Raw genomic sequence first — 15,746 nt, 5'->3', positions numbered from 1 at the left:
TTCTTTTTGAAGACGTTTGGACACCTATCCAGGAGTCTTTGTCAGTTGTGGTGGCTCGCACTGAGCAACCAGTAGTTGGTGCGCTGCTGTTTTTAAGGACATGGAGACCCATCCTCCTAGGGGCATTCTAGGTAAGAGGCAAATCAGTGACCCACCATCGCTGTCCTGGGAGCTATTGCTCGGTGTGAGTAGAGTACTCTCACATAAGAATATAATTTCTGTTTTTGCTCTAAAACTTTATACTAATTAGAGATTTTAATAATGGTTATTTCATCCAGAAGAGATGCAAGTTAAGGCAAGTGTATGTTTCAAACAGAGCCAAAGACTGCAAAATTACTTTGTTAAAAATTCCCCAAGGCTTCCATCCCCTTATTTACAGAGGAGACAGTGGTGCATGACTTAGGGAGTTTAACTGGCAATTGGTGGGTTGCCGGTTTGATCTCCTGTCCAGTTGTTTTGTAATTGGGCAAGAAACTTCACCAGAATCATCTGCTTGTTTTGGTCAGAGGTGGCATCGAAGAGGACAAATGGAGATAATCAGATGAGATCAATGCTAAAAGGGAAAAAAGGTGAAAGACAAAGAGGAGAGGAAAGGGAGATTGCAATATAACATCTTCTCAGTCTGCACGGTCCACACTTAGTGGAGACCTGAGATATCGCAGGTGAGGGGGCAGAGGGGGTGTGTTTCAGTAAGCGGCTCACATGGACTCAGGTGTTGGTAGTCTGCAGGTGTTGTAGGGGTCGTGTCAAACCAGGTCTCCCTGACAGAAACATCCCCTGTACAGGGAGCACACAAGGGGCACAAGCTTCAGATCCTGTGTGTTTCATCTCATTCCCATGGAAATAGAATTGTTAAAAAGCGAAAGAAGAGTTGTAACCCCATCTTTATTTCAGGTAGCTGTTGATAACAGAGAATTGCACTTTATGGTTCTGTTATTGGATTATTATCCTAAAGTCACTATGACCTGACGCCACTTCAAACATGAGAGCACTGGAGACACGAGAACTGCACATCAGCTCTACTGTCCGCTGACTGCCAAGGCCAATGTTTGCGTTTTACTGTGCAGATAATTAATGTCTAGGATATGACTCTTTGTTCTGTCTCACGGCAAGGCTGCTGTCAGGTATTATTAAGAGGTGAGAGCAAGAGAAGACAAAGGCTGCAGCGGGACCCTTGGGTGCGATTACTTTCATCTGTATGATCTCTGCTCTGTTTCTCAATAATGTTTCTCACCGTTTCCTTATTCAATAAGTCTGGGAAGTCAGTTATTGTTTGATTTTCTTACCACAGGTTTCTCCCATTGTATTGCAGGCTATGCGATTGTTTGAGCACTGTTTGTCTAATAGGAGGATGATCACGTTTGTTTAAACTCCTTCGTCATTACATAACTGGGTTTGCATCAGAGAACATGGCTCCATTCACTTGCAGCAGCAGAGCCAAGCACAGAGTTGTGTGTGGTGCACAAAGACCATTTTATTAGAATGGCATGTTGAAATTTAGTTTTACCTCTAAACATTGAATCTTAAAAGCTCAATCCTCCACCTCACATTCTGGACAGAATAAGTGTTACAGGCTGTTTAATATTAGCATAGCAAAAGGCAATTGGACTTTTTTTTCTTGTTTCATGAAGAAGTTTCTCTTATTGAGTTTTGTATTTTCTATTTTTACTTAGAAATTTAACAGAATCTACCATTATTCATTGCTGTCTTACTGTACTAAGTTGTCTCTTAACTGTTTTTTTTTCTATTCAGAAGCAGGAAATCCTGAGTTGCCTCGTCCTCTCAATGGAAACGTTGTGCTTTCTATGATGGTCACCAACGTCTCACTTTTCTTAGTGATGATTTTCTGTCTTTGGAGAAACCACCAAGGTCAGACATTACTTGCTTTTACCTTGCCTGTTGTTGACGTAGTAGAAATATGAAAACTGTCCATGTTAAGCCTTAAGAAATCCTGTAAGCTGTAACTAAAGTCAGTCCAAATCAAGATAGAAAACGAGGAAAACCTATTTAGTAAAATAAATGACAAAGGTATATCAAAAAAGCAGTGTTATTGTGATTAATATTTTGTATTTAAAATACCTTGTGCAGCTAATCTATCAATTAGGTATTTTTCTAACCAATGACTGATATTTTTCAGGTGATCTCAAGAGGGCGCACTCCTCTGTATACTCTACTGTGGTTGTATACAGACCAGTTGGCAAGGGTTCAGACTCATAAAGACTGCAAAGACTAAAGAGCCACCTTTTCATCTTTACTAAAAAAAGTTGTGCCTCACCTGTGAACTAGATAATTTAAGACCAAATCTCCCAATCACTGCCTGAGAAATAAACTTTCTGTACAAAATTCTTTAATATTTTACAGTCAGTGAAGGATATGTTCATATGTAATAGAAGAAACTGACAGTAAACTGTTCAAGCAATGGACATCTTTAAAATGTATTCAAATTGTTTCCTTTCTGTTATGACATCTTTATCCATCCAACCATTTTCCAACACGCTTATCCCTGTTGGCGTAAAGAGAGGTGCTGGTGCCTGTCACAGGTGACATCTTTGTTCCCCTAAATAATAATCATAACTTAAAGATGAGATGGGACTGTTGGATTGGTAGTATTTTTTGTCTATGTGTCCCTTTAACATATAAACTATGTACAAACAGTAATTTGCTGCAGTCATGGGTAACTCTACATTTCTGAGCATCCCAACTCTCTGTGGAGAAGTAAAATAGCTTTGAAGCAAAACTTGATCTTTTTCAGGAGCCCTCCGGAAATTAAAATATGGCAGAGTCACTTGTGCCATAAATATAAAGCTTTTGTCCCTTATTTTATCTTTATTGACTCCTGAGTATTCAGCACAATTGACTAAAGTTTTAAATACATGTAAAATAAATGGTCTAAAACAATCAGATTTTTTTTTATTTTCCTTTGTTAGGTTAGCCCTGATGATATAACGTTACATTTGTTGATTCCCTAACCTGCAGAGATGCAGCGTTAATGGCAAGTAGCATACATCTGAAATCTGTCATGATTTGTCTTTGTGAACCCGGACAGATCTTGTTCTTTTGCAGTTTATTGAAAGTACTGAGTAGTGGATGAGATGGCCAGAGTTAGTTACCAGACTGGAGATGATAGGAGCAGGAGCAGGGTGACTGGAAGAGACGGGATAACTCAGAGCTGGATCTCGTGACGAGTACTTGGGGGTGCGAGGACAACTTTCAAACCAGAGAAGCAGTGAGAGAGAGAGTTCTTGAAGATGCAGGGCTGTAGGAGAACTGAGATAGCAGGAGATCCAGCAACTAAGCAGGGAGCAAACTTTGCTGAGCGACGTGGAGAGAGTGGAGACTGATGATGTCACGGCTGTTGCCGTAACATTTGTGTTTCCCCCTTTTTCTTTCTCATTTCTACTAAGTAGGCTGCTTGTCCCTGTGGAAAGACCTGCCTACTTCCTGGTTTCTGAGGTGCTGACCACAGTCCCATCCATTGGTTCCCTCGGTTCCACCTCAACCAATGGCTCGTCACCACCTACAATCACCTCCTGCTCATAAGGAGAGCCAACCCATTGATTGAGGCAGCTTGGCACAACCAGTTGACTTGTGTGCCTCGTGTGAACCAGACATTGTTAGTTAGCAGCTGCATTCGTGCTTAGTGGAGTGGCTTGTTTAAGTTTATGGTTACCCATTTTGTTTTCTGTTTAGTAGCCTGTGCCAGGGTCTTTTGTTGTGTTTGGTTAATGTGCATTTATTAACTTGAGGCCAGAAAGAGGGTGGAATTAGGGCCAGAGTCCTTACTGACTGCCACACTGAGTTTTCCTATGTTAGTTTCATTATGTGTAGTGGGTGCTGTGCTCTGTGTTTTTTAGTAAGAATCTCCTCTGTTTAAATGTATAGTTAGGCACAATCCTCCTTTTGAGGATCTCTTTTATTTAATTTGGTTTGTTATTTTCACAGCACCCTCATCCACCCTTCTTTTGTTTGTGTATTGCCTGCAACTCTTGTTACCAAATAAATTATCATTTTATAAGAACTTACCGGTTTTTGCCTATATGTTTATGACCCCACTCCCCTAGACCAACAGGGGGTCGTAACAGATGAGAACAGGACTTGACAGGCATGGTGTTGGTAGAGACTGAAGACGAACCGGTGACAAGGAGCAAACTGAAGTAAGCGTATATAGAGAGGCTGGCAGGTGGAGTGAGTACTGATCGATTGGTGCCTAACAGGTGTGACTGATGGCTGAGGGAGTGGAGGCTGAGCTGTGTAAGAGGAGGAGGTACTGGAAAATAACAGAGGGAGATAGCCAGGCCAAAACTGAACCATGACGAAATGTCATTTTAGTTAGTATCTAATTTGATATCTGACTTGGGCTTGCTCTTGCAACATCCATCTGTCATATAACAATAAATTAATCATTTGGATGTATGGATCTTTTTTTCCCTGTAACTAAGAGTCTTATATAACAAAATTAAAGCAAAAAAAAATAGCTATACAACAAGGCTACTTTATTTATATGCCATCTTTCAGTAACAAGACAATTAAAAGTGCTGCACAGGAAAATAAATATTACTGGAACCAGCGTCATTACTAACTTTCAAAACTCAATTGTTTCTCCTCATGTATTAACAAATATACGGAAAGCATAAAACCAAAATAAAGTTTACCATACATGTGGAAGTCAGAGCAGGTCAGTAATTCAGATTTCAAACGTCGACAGTTGTGGTGTTATATTTGTACAAGGAGTTGAACAAATCAAACAGGAAGCTGTGGTTGCACTGACAGCTGATGTGCATAATTTTGCCTTTGGCCAGAATGGAGATCACAAAGCTGGGTGCTGTTGTAAGTAATAAAGATTGTTGGGGTAATTGAGAAAGGTTGGCTTTAATCTTCTAAAGCATTTTTAAGATAATACGCTGGGGTTTATTTTTCCAAACAAATTTTGAGACAGAGGAGTTCATAGATATAAACCACTCAAATGAAGGGATAATTGATAAAACTGTACTTTACAGTAGGAATAATCTATTAAATCAAGTAATCTGCATCGATTTTTGGATGACTGCCTCTTTTATAAAACCAGGATCAATTTGCATTGCTTGTTGTTATTTTAACTTTTACATTTTTGTTCTCTGTCATTTTCGTTTTCACAGTAGGTACACCTGGTCTGGGATTCTGTTAATTGTGACACCATCCAGGAAGGCAGATCATCTGCTATTACCAAATAACATAGAAAGTACTCCTTGGTCAATGTGAGCTTCTGTGCTTTCTGTGTCTCTGCTCTGTCTTCTCTAACATAGAAAGTACTCCTGGGTTAATGTAAGCTTCTGTGCTTTCTGTGTCTCTGCTCTGTCTTCTCTAAGCCCCAGTGGGTCGAGGCAGATGAGCGTTCACACTGAGCCTGGTTCTGGTTCTGTTGGAGGTTTTCCTCCCTGTTAAAGGGGAGTTTTCCTCTCCACTGTCACTTCATGCATGCTCAGTATGAGGGATTGCTGCAAAGCCATCAGCAATGCAGACTGCTGTCCACTGTGGCTCTACGCTCTTTCAGGAGGAGTGAATGCTGCTTGGAGAGACTTGATGCAACCTGCTGGGTTTCCTTAGAGAGGAAACTTTCTGACCAACCTGGAGGATCTGATGGAATCTGACTTTGTAAAGAGCCTTGAGATGACGTGTATCAGAATTGGCACTATATAAAAAAATATTGAATCGAAAAATTTTAAAAAGTGATATGGGATGATAGCTGATAAGAGAGACAGGATCTTTGCATGCTTTATGGCATTATGGTTTTGGTACGCTGTTCAGAGCTAAAGTAGCAGAGCTAATATTTCTGTGGGAAACCCTTTCATTTTACAATGTTGATTTTGTGCTGAGCTAAACCACAAAGAATAGTTACAGGGATGCAATACCAACCTCACAGGTTTATTCTGCTTTGGCTTTTTTCTTTCACTTAAGGCCCACCCTTGGTGGAAACTACTGTCATCAACTATCTGTGATTTATGTCTTTTATATCACTGTGAAGTAATCTTTGCCCATTCTTTGAAAATTGTTTAAAGGAAAAGTCCGGTCAGCAAGGAAGAATCAATGGATCATTAGCTATACCTAAAACTGATATGTTTGTGATGATTTAATGGATTTAGCGTTAATCAGTAACAAAATAAAACTATTAATTATCGTCGTGATCACGGAGTCTGGGAGCGGCCATTATTGGCCAAATATGGTAACACCTCACTCCTGACATCACACCCAGTGACGTTCCGTTACGGTAAACCGAGGGCAATTCTCCGCACTTTACAAGCAAATTCAATACGAATTATTCTACACAGCTGCAATCAGCAATAATTATTTCGGATTTCGAGAGGACTTCACCATTGAAATTTGCAAGAGTTATTGTTAAAGTGACAATGCCCACGTGCATGGCAGTTGGATGTTGAAATACATCGGGTAAAAGTGAAAAAAACATTACTTATTTCAACTTTCCGATTCATGATCCACCACAGGTTCGTCGTTGGATTACCAACTTGAAGAGAGAGGATTTGCCATCTAACTTCTGGCCAGAGAGAAAAAAAACAGTGGGAAAAAAACAAGCTCATCCAGAGTCATGTTGAAGTCAGAATAATATTCCACCAGCTCCAGGATACAAAGATAAATCCACAGAACATACGGGCAGAGCTGCTCCTTCTGCCTTTGGTCCCTCTGCCCCTATGTCAGGATGCGCTCCAGCGCGTTGTGAGGCGGAGGGATATTTCAGCTGGTGTTTGTAGTGCGGCAGCGTCACTTATTTTAGTGCCCAAACAAACGACTTCACTTTCAGAAACAAGCCCAAAAAAAATTCAACCCGCAACTCATGAAATTTACAAGCGAATTTAGAAAAAAGAAGACCAAAGTCGCATAAAATAAGTGGGCTTGGCAACAGTGAGCACGGGTCTGTTAGAAGAATGCTAGTCCCTAGCATTCTTGGAACAACGGAAGGCGCCGAGGGTAAAAAAAACACACATGTACCAAATGAAAACATCACTGTTTTTACCATAACACATCCAGAATGTTTATGTGCAGAACTAAACGCACAAAACAAAAATCTGTAGTTAAACTTTCAAAAGCGATATCAAAACTAAACAAAGAGGACTCCCAGCTATCACTAAACTCTGTTGTTTGGGAACATTCAGGTTTCTCATACATCTGCAGTGAAGAAAGAATGATGGACTGAACCAAAACTTTATCTCGGAATTCACACTTTTTGACAGCAATATACTGAGCTCCATGTTAATTTCATTTAACTACTAAGCTAACATAAGTTCTACCTAAAGCTAAAGTCTAAATCCAGCTGTCTGAAGCATTCAATCAATCCAAAATCCTGTCTCGCATATGATACGGAGCAACACTGGTACCGTCCTGAATTGGCCCTCTGACCATGGGGACATTTTCAACAGCTGTGCCTATGATTCATTCAAGTGCACTGCATTAGCTCCAAAAAAAAAAAAAAAATGCTGCAATGCACTATTCAATTTTTTAAAATGGTAAAATACTTTCAGATCCGACAACCCCAAAGCGCTTTGAGACCACAATCAGTGATTTACTCATTCCCACACACATTCAAGCCGGTGGTGTTAGTAGCCCCAGCTGCCCTGGAAAGCACACAAAAGTATCTGGCACAGGAAAGATTTTTCCCCCCATCCAACGTCCCTTTAGAGGGACAATTTACGTAAACGTTTAAACAAATGTTTTGTTAGGTTGGGATTTCAACAGTTGTAAACAGTAAAACAAATAATCTGCATCATTCTTGTGTCTTGCTTAAGGCCTCCAAGTGTCCCTGAACATCTGATAAATTTATCAGACTGCCGGCTAGACTACCCTTGACCCCCTTAGTTCCTCTTCTTGTAAAAGCCTTGCCAAAATCCTTCTTAGTGCAAGTTTCACAACCATGACAGACACAAAAGATTAGTTTTGGGTTTTGGTCCATGGTGAATTATGACATAATCTTGGATCCAGCTCTGATCAGGGAGGGATATTCTGTAGAATTACTTCATTTCCTCATTTTGTGGATGATGGCATGTTCAAAAGCTCTATAAGTAGCCTGTGATTCCGTGGTGAAGGCAAACTGTTGCTGGCTGATTCAGGAAACAGATCATTCTGTATCAGGTTGGCTGACAACATTTCTGCTAACCTTTTCTCAACATTATGAGATTGAATGCTTAACATGTTTGCTTTGTTTTGACTTGATTTCAGTTTTCAGATCTGCATCATCTCATCACCTCATCATGAAGCTGCTGGCTGTGTGTGTCCTGGTTTTCTCTGTGATGGCTCAGACCAGAGCTGACCGTGAGCATTTCTTAAGTATTCAACTTATGCAGCGAGACTAAGACACAAAGAATCTCACTAACTCCTGTTTATAATGTCCACAGCTATTCCAGATGATGGCTCCACTGATCCAGGTCAGTGGGTCTGTTTTTCTCATTGTTTTATTTCCCAGCATGAGGGTTAGGAACCCTAACTAATCCATAATAAATTGGACATTTATGTCTCCTTGTGTCATCAAAACATAAAAAAAAAAAAATTTCTTTAGATAATGAAGTAGACTTCTTTCATCTTAAGCTGTATTCCTGGTCCTTTTAAACTACATGCAAAATATTAATGGGGTTATTCTTTATGATTGTGTGAGCAAACATTTTACCCCTATTATAAGCTTCTAGTTAGCAGTTCAGAATATCACCACCAGCGGTTCTTTGCTTTAATTGAGAGACCATTTAAACAAAACAAATCAGATTGTCTCATTATTGATTGTGACAGACCGGGAATTTAATATTTAAATATACATCTCATGAATATACTGTTATGTTTTTTTTTTTGTTTTTTTTGATAAATTTGACTTTGTCTCATCTTGATCTTAAAACCTGTAATATTAAATAAAGGTAATATAAACTAATGGCAGCTACAACATCTTTAACTGAGACTCTATGTGTTTGGCATCAGAAGTTGTTGTGGTCCATGAATCTTCTTGTCCTACCGGCTGGACTCTGATCAACAATCGCTGCTTCCACTTTGTTGCCAGAACCATGACTTGGGCTGGAGCTGAGGTGATTTAAAACAACACTGTCCTTTTATCTTCTTTTAATATCTCTTTTCAAAGTTTCAAAGTTCTTTATTAACACCCAGCTACTAATTCACCTCATCATGTGTTTGTCTGTAGAGACACTGTCTGTCCATGGGAGCAAACCTGGCATCAGTTCATGACACGAGCGAGTACCATCAGGTTCAGTCTGTGATAACTACGGCAAGTTACGGGTCTGGAAAAACATGGATTGGAGGCACTAACGCACAGGAGGTATTTTCAGCAGTACAGTTTATGTAATAAGTATTTTGTGAAATACTGAATGAAACGGATCATCTGCTAAATTATTTCTTTCAGCTGGCCATTTGGTTGTGGAGCGATGGACGCCCTTTCATCTACACAAACTGGTGTCATGGACAGCCTGATAATACTGCAGGCAGGCAGCGCTGTTTGTTGATGAACTTTTCAGGTAAAAGAAAATATCCTGTTTTTATAGATGGCAAAGGGACTCATAGGTGATAAGCTGGTTTACTCTGCAGTTAATCTTTTTAGCTACGTTAGACATTTTTACTGGATTAAAGGCCAGAGCTTATACAGACTTTATTAGGGATCACAAGTTTCACTAGATCAACCTTTACCATAATTTCAATACTGTGCAGACCCCTTCAGGGTTTTGTTTCTGTGATGGTGACAGTTTCTTTTTTTTATTCTTTTGCTCTCATAGATGAAAAGTGCTGGGATGATGACACCTGTTCTGTCCATTTTCCTTTTATCTGCGCCAAGAAAGTCTGATGATTCAGATGTTAAAACAGAATCCAGTGGAGGACTGGTGTTGTGTGTTTCTGTTAACCTCATAGATATCCAAAAATCTCTTTTTGATTCAATTTCTCTTTACTGAAATGAGGCCACAAATAAACAGCAGGTGGACTTTTTCTCTTTAATTAAAGAGTATCATTTAAGCAAAACACTTTCCTGTTTTCCTTGGCCTTCCAAAAAATAAACCTTTGATGCATTAAAAAGAAGACTGTGTGTGGTTAGTTCCCCGCCTTGGATTTTTGAATGTTTACCTTTTGTTTGTTTTTTCACCTTTGCACTTAAAATCAAAGTTCAGTCTAACAACACCATTCTCTTTCACATGTACACTCTTCATTTGATTCAAATATGTTTAATATGGCTGTGTTTGAAACATTTACAGTCATATTTTTCACTTACATGGGTAAACAATGCTGACTTGACCTGCGTCTATCAATTCTCAGTGACTGAAAAAAAATCAGGGACTTACATTAAATTAATCTTTATTGTTTTACCCATATAAACATACTAAAATAAGGCATACAATTATTTGAAAGACACCCAGGTTCCTGAAAGGATATTTTAGTGACAGAGTTAACAAACAAACTGGCAGAAATAATCAAAAATAAAATATTTCAAAGCGTTCATACAGCACAGTCTAGTGAATTATGTTTTATAGGGCTGTTAATTGATTAATAAAAAATAAGTAATTAATTATGATTAATCAGATTTCCAGGCATCTTATAAATGAGATAATTTAATAATTTATTCTATTAATTATGTCACTAAGGCACTTATTGTTGCTTTTCACTTTGACACACTTTAACAAAGCTGTGAAATAACAAAGTTAACTGTCTTTTCTATAAAAAAAAAAGCACATCATGATAACCAAAGTGTGTTACCGTACTTCCTTTCGTGACTGAAAAACAAAGAAACAAAAATCAGTTTGAAAATCAGTCTGGTTTAGTGTGAACTGCAATTTAGAAACTTGCAGAATATTTCAGCTTTGGCTTTGAAACAAAATTGAGCAACTACTAAGGCACACCAGTCCTAACAGAAGACAGAGCAGCTCTCTTTTCCTGAATGATGTGGTCTGAGAGGGAAAACAGTCTCTAACAGGGTAACGTGGGTTGAGGGACATTTGCAGACTAGAAGTCCTAGTATAGGGTATGAGTCTTGTGTTTTTGACCACCACTGCAGAGGACGGTCATCCATGCAACTTTTCGATTCTGATTTGTAGCGGTCCACTGTAGTTTGACTGGACTCTGCCTCAATGTCTGTGTCTGAATCAGATGATGCAAGCAAGAAGGGGGACATAGTCCTCTTCGTTAGAGATGCTTCCCCTGTTGTTTTAGCACCCTGGATCTGGACATCCCTATCCTCTCTAAACAGCTTGTTTAAAGAACCCCACACTTCCCCTCTCTCAGATTTAGGCAGGCATTTTAAACCCTAAATCTGGGATCAGGTACAGCAGCAATCTTAAGCCAGGTGAGATTGGAGTTCTCTTTTCGTTGAGTGAGATCTTCACAAAAGGCATTTTTGAATCGCACTATGTTGAGAATGTCATCATCTGAAGGCTCCATGACTCTGAATGGGTGACAGAAGGTAGGCAACACTACAGAGCAGGAGATGTAGTGTTGCCCCCCCAGGATTTCAGTGACATACCTGTGAAAACACCTGTGGCGTTTCTGCGTTTGGGGCCAGTGGGGCCTGACCCGACCAGATGTCGGAGCTCTATGTTCTCAATAATCAGTGGGACAGTATCTTTAGAGTAATATTGTAAAAAAGACAGATTCCCTTACCAATATCATTCTGTTAAAAACATTAGTGTCTATATATCTAAGTCTGCCAGAAAACTGACAAGCTCAGTAAACTAAACCCTTCTGATGCGCCTTGATATTAGGGCCGGCCCACCAACGTTTGTTTAATTCATGAACATCCAAAATCATCACATATTTCAATAACGCATTTAAAACCCATGTTGATGCAGGGCGCCACCAGGGGGTGGCCACCCCTGGCGATTTCCTGGCCACCCCACTGGCCACCCCACTCGCCAGTGTAAATGGTAGTAGCGTCAGTTTAGCGTTTCATCCCATTATACAGAGCCAGCAACACTGCCGCTCTTCTTGACCTTCTAGGGCACCGTAGCTCACCAGCCGCTCCCCCCCTCCGCCTCCCACCACTCCGTCCCCTGCATAGACATCATATACGTAGACGCGTCATTGGGCGGGTTCTGCCTATGCTGCGATGCGTCAGAGCGTCCGCCATCTTAAATGTGGCAAATCTGCAGTTATTCAGTCACTTAAACATTATCAGAGGGACTTTATTGTCTGAATATACTTTGTATTTGTAGTATTTTTGTTTTTGTAATATTACAAGTTTATTTTCGTATCCCTTTAGCTTCATTCTCCTGAATTTATTCTCCTAAAGAATAAAAATATTTAAAATAATCTAACCTGGCCCTATTACACCAGGAGTGAAATAATTCTGCAAACTGTGACTATTCTGGAAATGTTCCTTCTTAATTCTCATAATATGATGATTTTCTCATAACATTACCACTTTTATGTGTGTTTGTTTTTTTTACTTTATTGACCTAGGACTTTTTTTGTCATATTATTAATTTTACCTCTTTAATACTCCCCTAAAAAGTCTGTTCCTAAAGGTTCACATGTGACACGGTTTTATGAAATAAGATAAGATGAGATAAGATAAGCTTTATTGATCTCACAGTGGAGAAATTCACTTGTCCCATCGGCTCAATAGTCAAAAGTCAGAAGAAGGTGTCAAAGTAGGTAAGTAGAATCAGTTAGATACAGTTATACAGCTATACACAATTCTGATTAGATAATACAAAGCAATTATAGCTCAACTCAAAATGTTAACTGTACTGTTATTGGTCTATATCTTTTTTTTTCCCCCCCAGTGTCTTGTCTAGCAATGTGGCAATAGGAATTGATGTCTCAATGCCAGATAGAGCTCGACAGATTTTGCTTTCACAAGTGGAGCAAACAGCTTCGCCATAGTGTTCCGCTTGATTTATGCTTGTTAATAGCTTTATTGTGATTCCTGCAGAGTAAACTTCAAATTATTTAGACACTACAATGGGAGAGTAAAGGAAGAACAAGAAGAGAGAGAGAAAAAAAGAAAAGAGGTGAAAGAAAGAAGAGATAAAAGGGAGAGAACAATAAAACGTCCTCCGTCTGCTCCATCACCTGGAAAAAGAGATGCAAAAAGAACAGCACAACCAACAGACATAAAGTAACTGATACAATCGAGTAACACCTAGATGGCATTGCTAAATCATATGTATTATTATTTAAGCTGACATGTGTAAAGTGAAACCTGAAAAAAGAGGGTGAAAGAAATAAATTACAGGCTTTCTGTATATAAGTGAACACCTAATACCTGGAACCCTGCACCTGTGGGAGTTTGTGAGAGTGCTCTAGTTTAGGTGAAAATTATCCAGAAGGAAGTAGCTCGATAGTGGTTGTGGAGAACCAAAGGCCCGCCTTCCCCGAGCACAGAGGCAGGAGTCAGGGGACCCATAACCCCGGACTCCCAAAGAGGCCCCCAAAGTAGGGCGCCCAAGAGGGGCCGACACAGGACATCCGCAACCCCCCCCCCCCCCCCCCCAAGGAAAGAGGAGAGACAACCCCAAGGAAATCCCCCAGCCACCGCAATGCCGACGCCCCCAAGACCCCGGGGACGAGCCCGTGGGCCCTGAGGACCCATGGCCGCGGGCCCTGAGGCCCTAAGGACCCATTACCCCCACCGCAGGGGCCCCGGCCGCCCCCCGGGGGGCCAGGCCCCGCGAAGCAGCCACCGGGAATGGGCCGGCACACACCCGAGAACCCGCCCCAAACTCGAGGCCCACCAACGCGCCAGAGGACCAAAGGCGCCCGCCAGCGCAGCGAGGAGGGCAGGACGTGGGGGGATGGGCTCCGCACCTAGCGGAGACTTGAGATGTTCTTGGGAGAGGGAGTGGACCGGATCCATACCCGGAAAAAAAAAAAAATCTTTCACACCATCCCTCCCTAGTGCCCCACTCACCACACACAGATTTACAAAAAAAAAAAAAAGACGCTGTACACACATTCCAGCATAACACTCATATCCAAAACTCACAAGAGGGGGGTCACCACACTTCAACTATACGACTGCCTGTGCCCGACCTCCGGCCCCGCCCCCGGACCGGACGCCCCCCGGACCAGGCCCCACCAAGAGGAGGGGCCAACACGACCCGTACGGGCCACCCAGCCAGAGCACCCCACACCCCTTAAATTCCTAATAAACCCCCTTCCTCCCCCACCTTACCCTATCCACCCCTGCCCCCCACCCCTCATGGGGGGAGCGGAGGCTTCAGCCCCAGATCCGGTAAGCCGATGATTACCAGCAGCAGCCCCCCGCCAACACCCCGGACACAGTGGCCCACACCTCCTCCAGGTCCCAGACTCCTTGCCGCCATCGGAGAACAGGGGTGTACAAAAGACCCCGATCCAACCTACGCCCGCTCAGATGTTGTGTTGTTGCATGTTGTTCTCAAGTGTGTTTAAAACTGGGAGCGTCGAAGGGGGTGCATGGCACAGCCCACCACCCCTCCGGAAGGAAGCTTGTGCCAGCGCACCCCCTCCAAGCAACTACCCAGAACCCTCAATGTCTAAATGTGAGAGGAGGTGAAGGGAGCCGTCCGAGGCGAGGCTCACACAACATAAGCCCCCCCCAGACGTCTTCCCCCCCCCCACCCCACCCCCATATCATGGCCTACATGAATGTGTGTTGTGAAAATGTGTGGAGTGAAAGTGTCTAAAATGCATGATAAAAATTGGGGAGAGGGACGTCACCAGGAAGTGGCAACCCCCAGTAACGCCCCCTCCCCAAGGACCCACATGTGTGGCGGTATAATGGAGCAGGCAGAGGGAGGAGTCTGGGGATGGGGAGCAAAGGGCTGAGGAGCCAACCCAGGGAGCCAGCTCCCTTACTGACTCCAATAGGCACCCCCGCTCCCCGAAAGCCCCACCCAGAAAAGGTGGCCCCGCCAGCGGCACCACTGTTATTGGTCTATATCTATGCACATTAGATCATTAGTAACATTAAAAATCACACAATAACCCAAAATATATCAATAGGTGTTTATTTAAATCTTCCTGGTAATTTTCTATAGGCAGCTTTACTACAACCGTAGAATAAAATCCTGAAAATATGGCCTTTAGCTTCAGTGTACCACCCCAAGAATTTAAGTGGCCCCATCTGGCCACCCCTATGAAAAATTTCTGGAGGCGCCACTGTGTTGATGGCCAACTTCTTATAGAGTAACTGTTGTTTTTTCCAGCAAAATGATCATCCAAAATACATCAAAATGATTCAGAAAGTTTGGAATGGCCGCATCAATGACCTTAATGACAATTTATAGATAATGCTTCGACACTTTTCTGACAATAGTTGTCCTTTATCCAGTTAGAACTATACCAGGTCCTTGTTCGTAGCTACAAGGACCTGGAGTGTGTTCATAGCGACACACTCCATGTGTGAGATTTTAATCCATGCTTTTATTACAACTCATTCAGTAGCGCATGTTACAGAAGCCTTAACAAAACTTCAGTGGTTCAACTACTGTCATGTTTTTGGATGAACCCGAACATAACCACAGACAGAGTTCAGTTTAGAGAGCATTTATTGAGATGATGAATGGTGGAGGGTGATGACCAGAGTCCAGACAAGGCTGGAGCAGGAGGCAGTTAATGGCTGGAGCTGGTAAGAAGGATGGAGCCGGAGCACGGAGGTAGCAAGAAAAGCAGCATGGCAGGGTAAAGACTTGGAGCCAAAACCACAGCAGGATTAGGAGCACGACTGAGTGAATACTTGCAGAACACAGAGACAAAGGGAATTCAGGCTGGCAAGGAAAAGGTAAGGCGAGCAGAAGTTA

At 41.8% G+C, this 15,746-nt stretch overlaps 1 protein-coding gene across 2 annotated transcripts; it reads left to right on the top strand.

Annotated features, from left to right (window-relative positions):
• The first annotated feature begins 8,009 nt into the window (after nt 1-8,009).
• Nucleotides 8,010-10,047, top strand: LOC118558997 (ladderlectin-like). 2 transcript variants are annotated; one of them, XM_036129648.1, is made up of 7 exons: nt 8,010-8,118; nt 8,206-8,298; nt 8,382-8,411; nt 8,950-9,053; nt 9,167-9,301; nt 9,386-9,497; nt 9,753-10,047. In XM_036129648.1, exons 2-7 carry the CDS (start codon nt 8,238-8,240, stop codon nt 9,818-9,820), a joined length of 510 nt encoding a protein of 169 aa, XP_035985541.1. In that variant the 5' UTR covers nt 8,010-8,118; nt 8,206-8,237; the 3' UTR covers nt 9,821-10,047. The 2 variants fall into 2 exon arrangements, with proteins under 2 accessions (XP_035985541.1, XP_035985542.1); XM_036129649.1 differs by having other exon boundaries at nt 8,042-8,118; nt 8,213-8,298.
• Nucleotides 10,048-15,746: the final 5,699 nt, after the last annotated feature.

This window comes from Fundulus heteroclitus, unplaced genomic scaffold, assembly GCF_011125445.2.
Source record: "Fundulus heteroclitus isolate FHET01 unplaced genomic scaffold, MU-UCD_Fhet_4.1 scaffold_195, whole genome shotgun sequence".
Taxonomy (NCBI): domain Eukaryota; kingdom Metazoa; phylum Chordata; class Actinopteri; order Cyprinodontiformes; family Fundulidae; genus Fundulus; species Fundulus heteroclitus.
The sequence above is the reverse complement of the archived record's forward strand: the minus strand, read 5'-3'. Positions and strand labels throughout refer to the sequence as shown.

Coding starts and splice junctions, on each gene's coding strand:
- LOC118558997 (XM_036129648.1), top strand. CDS start 8,238: ATGAAGCTGCTGGCTGTGTGTGTCCTGGTTTTCTCTGTGATGGCTCAG. Junction 8,299..8,381: donor GGCTCAGACCAGAGCTGACC/GTGAGCATTTCT, acceptor TAATGTCCACAG/CTATTCCAGATGATGGCTCC. Junction 9,302..9,385: donor GAGGCACTAACGCACAGGAG/GTATTTTCAGCA, acceptor TATTTCTTTCAG/CTGGCCATTTGGTTGTGGAG.